Raw genomic sequence first — 11495 nt, forward strand, 5'->3', positions numbered from 1 at the left:
GATCCCCAGAACTTACTCATCTTATAACTGGAAGTTCGTACCCTTTGACCAACATCAAAGATATCAAGAGACAGAATGAGGCCAAAGAATGTAATCCCAGCATGTGCCCTAGTAGAATGGGAGAGAATTGAAAATATTTGATGAATAACACTAACGCAACCACCCCATCTTGGTCAATATCTTCATTTACCCAGTAATTCAAACCGGAAACCCTGAAGGGACCTCTGACTCCATTATGTTCTTACAATTTTGCCTCTGAAAGCTCTCTCCCAAATGTTCCCTTTGTCCTCACTGCTTTTGCCTTGACTCAGTCCTTCTTTTCTCACTTGGACTCTTGCAATAGCCTTCTGTCTGCTAGACTTAGACCCTTTCAAGCATCACCCTGTTGCCAGAGTGATCATTATAACGTTCTACCCCATTTAAGACTCTGCAAAATTTCTCTATCACAACACGATCAATTCCAAACCTATGACAGGAATACCCTTCCCAGTCTGGCTTCTACTTCCTTTCAAGCCTTTTCTCTTGCCAGTCCCCTGTGTGCCAGCCATGTTTAATTACCTGCTAGTCAGCTTTTGCATATTTTCCCCTTTGCTCTATCTAGAAAGTTCTCCATTCCTTATTACTACACCTCCCTCTTCCCCACAAATGCTTGGCTTAAACCTAGAAAATCCCTAATCATCTTTTAAGATTCACATGGAGGATTCTTCCCTAAGAAACCTTTCCTGACTTTCTCAAATGGAATGACAACTTCTTCTCTAATTGTTGTCACCGGATTGTCCTATGCATATCATTCTCAAAGCATTTGTATCATGGTCTGTAGTTTTAGGCTACATGCCTGTCTCCCCCAACTAATCTATAAACATCTCGATGATAAGAAACTCTTATTAAATTTTGTAATTTACTTTCAGCAGAGAGTAAATACATAGTTCCTGGCACATAGAAAATGCGAAGTAAATGTGTTACCACATGGCTAGAGATATAAAGATAAGGAATTAATTTCAAACTCATATCATAGGAAAATACATTTTTTTAACATGCAGATGATGGTTGATTTTTTTTAACTTGTATACCTTGTCCAAAATGAGAAGGGTGTGTGGGTGTGTGTGTATGGGTATGTGTCATGTCCCAACTCAATTCTTGGATAAAGTTAAATAACTCTTGTAAGCTTTGGTTTCCTTCCCTCTGGAACTTCATAAAGAAGAGTTAATTATAGCATCTGTTTCATGGGATTGTTGGAAGGCTAACTCGATAAATGCCCATAGTGAGGATACTTAGTAAGGTGCCTGTGTTAGTTTCCTATTGCTGCTATAACAACTCGGTAGTTTAAAATAACACAAATACAGTACCTTAGAGTTATGGAGGTCAGAAGTCCAAAATTGGTCTCACTGGGCTAAAATTAAGGTGTCGGTAGTACTGTATTCCTTCTGGAGGCTCTAGGGGCCAATCTGTTTTCTGCCTTTTCCAGCTTCTAGAGGCTTCCTGCGTTCTTTGGCTTGTGGCCCCTTGCCATCTTCAAAATGAGCAATGGCCCATTGAGTCTTCTTCACACTGCATAGCTCTGACACACACTCTCTCACCTCCCTCTTCTGCTTATAAGGATTCCATGACTACCGTGGGCTCACCTGAATAATCCAGGATAATTTCCCCATCTCAGATTCCCTAACTTATATCTTCAACATCCCTTTTGCCATGTAAGGTATGTAAAGTAACCTATTCACAGGTTCTGGGACTCGGGATGTGGACATCTCTGGGGGGAGCATTATTTTGTCTGCCACAGTGCTCAATCCACTCATTGTAAATGATCAGTAATACTTGACTATTATTGTTGGAAATGCAGACTGTTTCTTAAACATTGTTAAATAGAGCTGTGTTATAGCTGAAACACTTTTGAGCCATACAGCCTTGATGTAATGTGGCCTTCTATTAATAACTTAGCATGAAAGAGTCCCAGTTATTTTACTCCAAAAGTGGGTTAAGTGATTCACTTTTGAAAATTACCTTAGCCATTTTATTATGCTGGGATGCACTTAGAGTAAAAGGAAATTGGCATTTGTTTAAAAGTACCTTAGGACTTCCCTGGTGGCGCAGTGGCTAAGAATCTGCCTGCCAATGCAGAGGATACGGGTTCGAGCCCTGGTCTGGGAAGATCCCGCATGCTGCGGAACAGATAAGCCTATGTACCACAACTACTGAGCCTGCGCTCTAGGGCCCTCATGCTGCAGCTATTGAAGGCCGCGCCCCTAGAGCCTGTGCTCCTCAAAAAGAGAAGCCCCCGCAGTGAGAAGCCCGTGCGTTGAAACAAAGAGTAGCCCCCGCTCACCGCAACTAGAGAAAGCCCATGCTTAGCAACGAAGACCCAATGCAGCTGAAAATAAAAATGAAATATAAAAGTACCTTAGTAGCCCTAAGGAAGACAATTTTACTTTCATTACTACTATTGTGTAGTAATGACTAACAGTTATTGAGAACTTACTGTATGCCAGGAACTGTTCCAAGTGTTTATGTATGTATTGACTAATTTGATACTAATGACCAGCCCGTTAAGGGGAGGTACTTTGATTTTCCTTATTTTATGGCAGTTGAGAGTTTGCCCAAAGTTTCAGGGCTAGTAAGTAGTGATGGGATTTAAACCCAGGTGGTCAGGCTGTAGATCCTGTACTTTTAACCACAGCACTGTTAAAATAGGAATGTAGAAAAGGATGGGGCAACACTGAAAGAATGAACACTCTACTTTGGGCTAATAACTCTCAGCATTTTTGTAGCTCATCGTGATGTAGCTTGACAGTATTTAGTCTTACTGAATTCTGTTTTTTGTGCTTTTAAAAAATGCGTAATAGAGGACCAACTGTGAGTTGAGAGTTGGTTAGTTTCCAGAGATGCTTGAAAACAAATGGTCTAGTCAGTTTAGACTTTTAAAGACAGGTCCTTTAGGCTTGTTGTCTTTGTCTTTCTCTCAAAAATATAGTTTAGGGACATTAGCTGCAGCAACTACTGTATATAATGTGTTATCTTTCTCTTCTGCCAACTTGCTTTGATATGGAGAGTTTAAGAGCAAGGAAACTGCTTTTTTTTTTTTTTTAAGGAAGTTGTTTTTCAAGGCAGTGTTTCCTGAAAAAGTTGGTGTTTAAAGAATATTTTAGAGTAAACAGATATTATTAGCACTTTCACCACTACAGTTAGGTGAAAAAGTTAAAGGAAAGATTATTAATAAGGCTAGTCATTACAAACAAAATGTTAAGAACTGTTGAGATATTTCATACGATAAGGAACTCCCTTTAAGTGAATTACACAGGGATATAACTGAGGAGTTGACATTTGCTCAAAGTGTGTTGACAGAGCTGGATGCTGACTTATAGGGTCAGTGTGATAAGTAAATTGACTTTATGGGTCTTATACATTCATTATAGCCATGTTAGTGGAAATAACACGTTATGTGCAAAATCTCTATGCCAAAATTAGCAAAGAAGAGAGCAACTAATAAGTGAAAAATAAAATTACATCTAATTAGTAAATTTTTCTGTATGAGTAAAATACACATTATACAGCGAACAAATCTATCGCATACATTTATTTTGATCTAGGATGAATTCTAAATCATTTTGAAAATCATAAACAATTAAATGAAGTCTTTCATTTCACCTACTGCATTTAATATTTATTCATAATCACACAGACAGTTTGGGGAGTGTGTTACCTGCACCACATGGTCATGATTTAGCTTTTACACTCCACCGTTTTACTTAGAATCCTGTTGACCTTAGTTAGCTAGAAAACAGCTGCTTTTCTATTTTTATTTGTAGTTAATATTTTCGAAGTGTCAAGCACATGTAGAGAAATATTTTCTGTAGACTGATATTAAACATTTTATTTATATTTCTTTTTTTTTTTTTAATGTTCCATGGGCAGTTTGGAAAAGTGAGAGCCAAGTAGAGCATTCACTGTAAATGCTTTTAGGAAAAAAAAGTCTCCCTTGAGTATTTCTATAATGGATCAATATCACATTCATTTATTTTAGTGGCATACTCAACCAGAGTGCTATATTCTGGAAACTCTCTGTTGTCTATTTTGACTGAGTTAAAAATACATGATCTCTTTCAAAGTTTTCAGATTTTCTCCCTAAAGCTAAAGCTAGGGGATTCCCAATAATCTTAGGTTGGACTCTTTATTTTGTCCATGAATAAATACCTTGAGAAAGTGACCAGTTGATAATCTTAGTTTAATGCCTATTTCTTATAATCAAATTTATAGCTTCTGGTTGAAGATGAAGATAATATAGTTTCTTCTTTTAGTTTTGCTGGAATTGGAGTTTTACTTTTTGTGGGGGTGGTTTCTATGAGTCTTGGGAAATCGTTGAGCCCTATTATTTTTATTATTTGTGTGTGTAGTTCACTGAAATTTAGTGCCAAATGTGGAGAAATAGAAGGCCGCAAGTTAGCTGGCCCTGTTGTCCTTTGTGGCAGGTAGAAAGATAGGGAGAGCTTGTGTCCTGGGTACTGAGGAGCATAAAATGATGTGTGGAATTGAGACACTGAGAAAGCAGGAAGGAAACACTGTAAGATTTGTCACATTTTATTTGTGTTGAGTCCCAGGTGAGGGAGAATTGCCCTAATTTCTTTGGGCACTAGGAAACCTGGATGGGAGACTCAATTTCTAAACCTTTAGCTTTTGAGAAGCAATAGCCACCTCACAGGGTTATGTGATCTACGACAGAAGAGAAACTATTGGTTGTCACGAGAAGTGGGTGGTCTTGCTGGCCATCATTTTCTCTTTGCGTTTGCCTGGGAAAGCAGCTCTAGAGTTTCCCTTATACGTTTTTTAAAATAAATATTTCTAGACAATTCTCTGGCAGTCCGGTGGTTAGGACTCTGCACCCTTACTGCAGGGGGCACGGGTTTGATCCCTGGTTGGGGAACTAAGATCCTTCAAGCCACGCAGTGCAGCCAAAAATAAAAAATAAAAATAAAATAAGGGGTTTCCCTGGTGGCGCAGTGGTTGAGAATCCGCCTGCCAATGCAGGGGACACGGGCTCGAGCCCTGGTCCGGGAAGATCCCACATGCGGCGGAGCAACTGGGCCCGTGAGCCACAACTACTGAGCCTGCGCATCTGGAGCCTGTGCTCCGCAACGAGAGGCCGCGATAGTGAGAGGCCCACGCACCGCAACTAGAGAAAGCCCTTGCATAGAAACAAAGACCCAACGCAGCCAAAAATAAATAAATAAAATTTTTTAAAAAGTAAAAATAAAATAAATACTTCTAGTAATGTTTTAAAATATCTTTTCTTGGTCTTTCAGGAACATTAAAAAAAACCTATTTTAAATCAAACGTCAGTGAACCTTTGGTCACTGATGGTGAAGGCCATGTGTATGATGTTATTCTTCCAAGTACAACTCATAACGAGAGCACCGGGACATCTACTGCCAATCCTACCCAACACATTCCAGCCTGGACTATGGATGCTTCTCTCCCAGGGGACCAAAATCACAGGAGCACAGGTAAGTCTGAAGGTGCTAAATACCTGGGCCCTTTAATGTCTGTGGAACCCACGGGTAGATTTTTAAGTGTGGCAACTGATGGTCTTAATTCACAATCACTTACTGGTCACACAGGAAAAGCTCTGCTCCCTTATCTAGCAAGCATAGCCAAGTGTGCCCTGTTCCTAAACATGAAGTGCCCTCAGCTCAGCCATCCAGATAGGGACTGGAGTAAGAAATAAAAAGGTACCAATGCCATTCAGTGTTTCTGAGACATAAAAATTTATGCTGCTTGCCCCAGTATGACAGTGTTGATTTTACGGTGGTTCTGTTGTTTAAGTTTTAAGTTACTTATTTTGAGATGGTTAAATTAATAAGTAAACTAAGTTACTTATTTTGTTATTGGTGCCTTGTGGCAGGTATCCTACTTCTGTGGTTCTTCGAGGTAATTTCGCTGTAAGCATCTTTGCCTTAGACATCTTTGCTGTAAGCATTTCTGCCTCATAATTAATTGGTTGTAAGGCAATTTTACCATGAAAGATAAAAAATGAAAGAGGGACATTTTAAAAGACATAATGAAATGTGAGAAATGAATAACAATTAAAAAGACATTGCTAAATACAAAATTTTTGAATATGTTTAAAATGTGTGTAGATTCACAGTGACACTGCACAAATAACTGATTTTATTTTGTGAGTTGTACCTTGTCTTCCAAGTCTTTTGTTTATAGTATTTTTATACACTTTTTTTTGCTTGTTGATCTATCTCCTCGTTCAGCATTGCACTTTTTCTTTTTTGCTAAAATTTGTTCCTTTGTTAAGAGAGGTATCAGTTTCCAAACACTAGGATGCATATTTGTGACTGAGTTCTGTATTGCGCTGTGAAAGCCTTCTCCACTGGTGTTTGTTCCTCACGTACTGTCACATGTCCGTTGACAGACTTTCCAAAGTTCTATGGGAAGTGTAGGTTCAACTCTGTGCCTCTGAGGCCCTCAGCCTCTTTCTCCTCCAGTGCAGTGTTTCAAGATAAGAAACCAACACAAAGCAAATCGTCTTCTGTCAGCTCAATAAAGCCATCAATAACGTCTCTAAGTGGAAGAAATGATAACACATTTCAACCCGTTGAAACCAAACTGTTAAACCCCAAACTGTCAACCAGGTAGTTTACCTTTCACTGATGCTCTTAATTCACAATCACTTACTGGTCACACAGGAAAAGCTCTTACAGTCAATTAGTTAAGTGGTGAAAATGTTTGCAGTGAGAAGCTTACAGTGAGAAGTGAGAAGACCAGGTACGCAGTCCTATAATCGAATGCCAAGGGATTTGACGGGAGCTATCCCTTCATTTGCTTTCGAGGTGTCTATGTGCTCTTTCTCATTTCCTGGTTTTATTGGCTATGCAATTTATTTTACTTGTTGGTGACTGACAAATAATTACACCTTGAGGAAAATGGCATGGCCAAAACTTCTATTTGAGGACAAATGGAGTTATTTGTCAGTTATTCCAGAAAAAGAGCTTGCAGAGAGAGAGAAAAGACAGAAAGTGTGGAGATGGGTCCAGTTAGATGGCAACAGGTGATATGCTCCAGAATGTGACTCTATCCCTCAATACCCCTCCAATTTTTCTAGTAAAGTTACTAACCTTCCAGAATGCTAGTGGGAGTGTGGAAAGTTACTTAGTCGGTGCTGATAAATCATAATCAGAGTACAGTCACTGTTAAGAGCTTTCTCTGCAGTTGTATTGAGTCTTACTTTCTACTTCCTAAAACAAGGTTATGTGATTGAAAATTACACAAAACCCATTCATCCCTGATCACTTTCTTGTTTGTTGCTCCCTCCTTCCTGAAAACCTCCAAAGGGAAATCACATCTTAGGTCTAGGACAGAATATTTATTTTCATTCTGAGCCAGGAAGGGAAGGATTAAGCTGACTCTGAAGAAACACAGGATTATTCTATCTCTCTAGCCCCAAAGAGTCAGAATGTTTGGCTTCCGTTGTTTCATGGAGCACCGATAGATATTAACTGTTTCTTATGCTTAAAGAGTTCACCAGTGATTTATACGGATTCATATTCATTACCTGATGGTAATACTACAAACCCAAATTATGCTAAGTAAAATTTGTTTTCCTCATGAGTTTAATTTTGAAGTTTTTAATATTTCGGTCATGTCTTAAGCACTTCATTATTCTTAGGGCATTGTTTTTCAACAAAAGGGCAGAAGTAGTTTAAGCAAAAACTCAGTCCAGTTAATGTGGTTGCAATTACAGCAATTGTTATTTTCTTTTACAAGGTGGATTTGTCTCTGTTTTGAAAGTTCTGTCATTTGTTAAGATTCAAATAGAGGTGACAAACACATACCCTGAAGAGTAAAGAAACATGTGGTCCTTGTTGCTCAGTTTGGAAGTTTGATGGGAGTCTGACTCATTTTCTCTTCCTATGGGTGGAACATTGCTTGAGAATATGAATGTAATTTGACATGTAAAGGAAACCCAGGTGAAATTAGAATGATTAAATGTAGAAAGGTCAAAACCTTTGAAAATGTGTCATTCTGTCTTGTTAATGTACTTGACAGCCTTGAGCTTTACGGTCTCACCACATAGACCCTCAATAAACAGTCTATAATAACTAAAATTATTCATTGTAAGGGATTTGGTAGTTTTTCATACATTTCAGTAATACTGCTAGTCTGTGAGTATAGAGCTTTTGATAGTTTTCAGGGCAAGTTTGAGTATTTTCTTTGTGGTCCTTATTATTATTTTAAAAATTTTATTGAAGTATAGTTGATTTACAATGTAGTGTTAATTTCTGCTGTATAGCAAAGCGATTCAGTTATACATATATATATATATTCTTTTTCATATTCTTTTCCATTATGGTTTATCACAGGATATTGAATATAGTTCCCTGTGCTAAACAGTAAGACCTTGTTGTTTATCTCTCTGTGGCCCTTATAATTAGCTGACAAGGTATGCGGGACAGGTATACACACCATTTTTCAAGGTATGAAATTGAGGCTTAGGGAAATTAAGTTGACGTATCCAGTGTCACTTATTTACTAATTGGTAGCCATGGAATTGGGATTCAGATCTTGGGACTCCTAGACCAGCATTCTTCCAAGTATTTCATGCTTCCTTATTTAATTTCATTGCTTTCTTTTCAGTAGCAGGAGCATTTCTGAGCAAATTTTAAGCTCCAGGAGAGTAATGTATTTTGTTTACTGCTTTATAGCCAGTGCTCAACAAAATATTTGTTGAATGAATAAATAAATGAACTACAGTCATTTCAAAAATTTAATATCTGACCTCTTTTCATTGGTGATGCCAAATCACACTTCTCACTTGATATTTATTTAACCAATTTTACTTAAAGTATAACTTAATGCCTTGTTTCTCTACTAACACCTAGCAGAGAATTTACTTTTATTCCTTTTTTAAAAAAAATATTATTCTCTAATTAAAGTGTCATTCTAAATTTCTGGCATATGTAAAAGCTTTTTGAGTCCACTCTAGCCCAAAAATACAGTGGCAAGACATTCTGTCCTCCTCAATATCCTGGGTAGAAAACGAAGGGGAGAACTCCTGGCAAAAAGTACCAGGAAATAGCCTTTTCCTTAAGACATTTCCTTTTGGGGCTCCTTAATATCATGCCAAAGCATAGAATACTGCAGTTTGTAAAGTTTTAGCCAGATGCCTCCTAGGTTACACTGTGTGGCAGAGCTGGGCTTTATAAATGTGAAATAGGCTTTATGTGACATCTGTTACATCAGGAGTTTCATTAGTTACATTTTGAAAACCAGTTGTAATATGGAAAGGAAAAAGGCCCATAGTTAGCTTTCATGCTGTATTTCAGCAAGGGATTTTCCTAGGTTGCATTCTGTGTTTAGATTTTTATTTTCATCTTTTCTTCTTATATATTTTATAAATATTTAAGCATAAATTGAATTTTAAGGAGAGGGAAAAACTCTTTGACCAACCAAGAGCTTTTGGGTTAAAAATAATATGGCACAAAATAAAATAGCCTAGAAACTCTAATCAGGAATTAAAGTGACATGAGAGTGGGCTAATGTGCTGAAAGCGTGAAGTGTTTTGTTCTCTCACTGTGCTCTTTGATGACCAGCTCCTAAATCTTCTATATCAGATGAAAACACATCATACCTCTCATTCACTTACAAAAAGCTTTTTGAGGTATAATCCACATACCATTAAATTTGACCTCTAACACATATAATTCAGTATTTTTAAAATGTATTCACAGAGTTGTGCAACTATCACCACTATCTAATTTGAGAACATTTTCATCACTGCAAAAAGAAATGCTGTATCCATTATTCCTCATTTCCCCTCTCCCTCAACCTGTGTCCAAAACTAATCTACTTTCAGTCTCTATAGATTTTCCTATTCTGAACATTTCATATAAAGGGCACCATACAATAAATGTGTGGCTTTTGTGACTGGCTTTTCATATTTTTCTTGGATATAGGCACAGCCCTGGCCTTCTAGTATCCCAGGGAATATGTCAGAGCTTTTCAAAGGCCTCTTCAGACATCTCATTCCCTAGTTTTTCCTTTTAAGTGTTTTGGTCAGCCTCTCATTTACAACAGGTATCCTTGCCTCAGATAACTGTGATGTTAAACAATTGCCACAGATGGATAGAACTTTCTGCAAAGAGAAAGCTCTGAGTCAGATCAAGTAAAGACAAGTACTGAGAATGGATCCTTGCCAGGGAGCTTCTAGACAAGTTGAATGGTGATAATTCTCTGGGGATGGCTTTTTGGGGAGCTTCGGACCCATTCTTCCCCCCTAGGTTGCTGATTTTTATAGATACCATGGTTGCAAGCTCATTGGTTTTCAAGGCTCCTGGAGAACTGAGGAGAGGGTGATGGGAATATGGCAAGTTAAAATGCTACAAAGTGGGACTTCCCTGGTGGTGCAGTGGTTAAGAATCTGCCTGCCAATGCAGGGGACACGGGTTCTATCCCTGGTCCAGGAAGATCCCACATGCTGTGGAGCAACTAAGCCCCGTGTGCCACAACTACTGAGCCTTCACTCTAGATCCCGCGAGCCACAGCTACTGAGCCAACGTGCCACAACTACTGAAGCCCACATGCCACAGCTACTGAAGCCCGCGTGCCTAGAGCCAGTGCTCCGCACCAAGAGAAGCCACCACAATGAGAAGCCCGTGCACCACAACGAAGAGTAGCCCCCGCTTGCCACAACTAGAGAAAGCCCGCCCACAGCAGTGAAGACCCAACGCAGCCAAAAAAGACAAAAACAAAAAATGCTACAAAGCTCATAGTTCTCACTGTGATTCAGCCATTTTTCTTGAACAAATGTTCCTCTGCTGCAAGCCTTTGGTTAAATTCCAAAGTTCTGAAAAATCTGATTTTGATATTTTTTTCCCAGTATTTTTACTGTTTTTATGGAGGAACAGATTTTTGGAGGGTCTCACCGTGCCATTCTGGAAGTATTTCCTACCCCTCAATCAGTTTTACCTTCCTTATCTACTCTACTGCTTCTTTTTCATTTCCTCCAACATTGGGAATTGGTTTTTCTTCTTTTTGTAATGAATAAATATGATCATATTATATATATTATTTTAAAACAGAAGACTTTATCACCTTTTTTTGCATAAATCACTTCAATTCTTCTTCCTTTTGCATCATATTACCTTATTTCTGCCCACAGTTAACCCATCTTAACAACCTGGTGTGTATGATTTTATAGTTTTCTCCATGCTCATAAATCATATATAAACATATATACACAAACTTGTGTACAGAATGGCATACACAGAGGTGTTTTTGTCGTTTTTGTTTTTCAAAAAGTGAGATCACATTTATTACATACAGTTTTCTACATAATGTTTTTCTCACTCAAGAATACTTCATGTAAATATCTCTGACAGTGATTTACCTCTAATTCATTATTACAGTGATTGAAGAGCATTCCATACTCTCATTTTTTTTTTTTTTTTTTTTTTGCGGTACGCGGGCCTCTCACCGTTGCGGCCTCTCCCGTTGCGGAG

The 11495-nt window shown here is 38.3% G+C and overlaps 1 protein-coding gene across 1 annotated transcript in view; it reads left to right on the forward strand.

Moving 5' to 3' along the window:
* Positions 1-11495, forward strand: part of CORIN (corin, serine peptidase) — a 229776-nt gene that overhangs the window by 7188 nt on the left and 211093 nt on the right. Inside the window, exon 2 of the mRNA XM_024131999.2 lies at positions 5292-5492. Within this exon, the coding sequence (XP_023987767.1) occupies positions 5292-5492 (201 nt within the window). The remainder of the gene's footprint in view (positions 1-5291; positions 5493-11495) is intronic.

The sequence above is a fragment of the Physeter macrocephalus genome, chromosome 7 (assembly GCF_002837175.3).
Source record: "Physeter macrocephalus isolate SW-GA chromosome 7, ASM283717v5, whole genome shotgun sequence".
Taxonomy (NCBI): Eukaryota; Metazoa; Chordata; class Mammalia; order Artiodactyla; family Physeteridae; genus Physeter; species Physeter macrocephalus.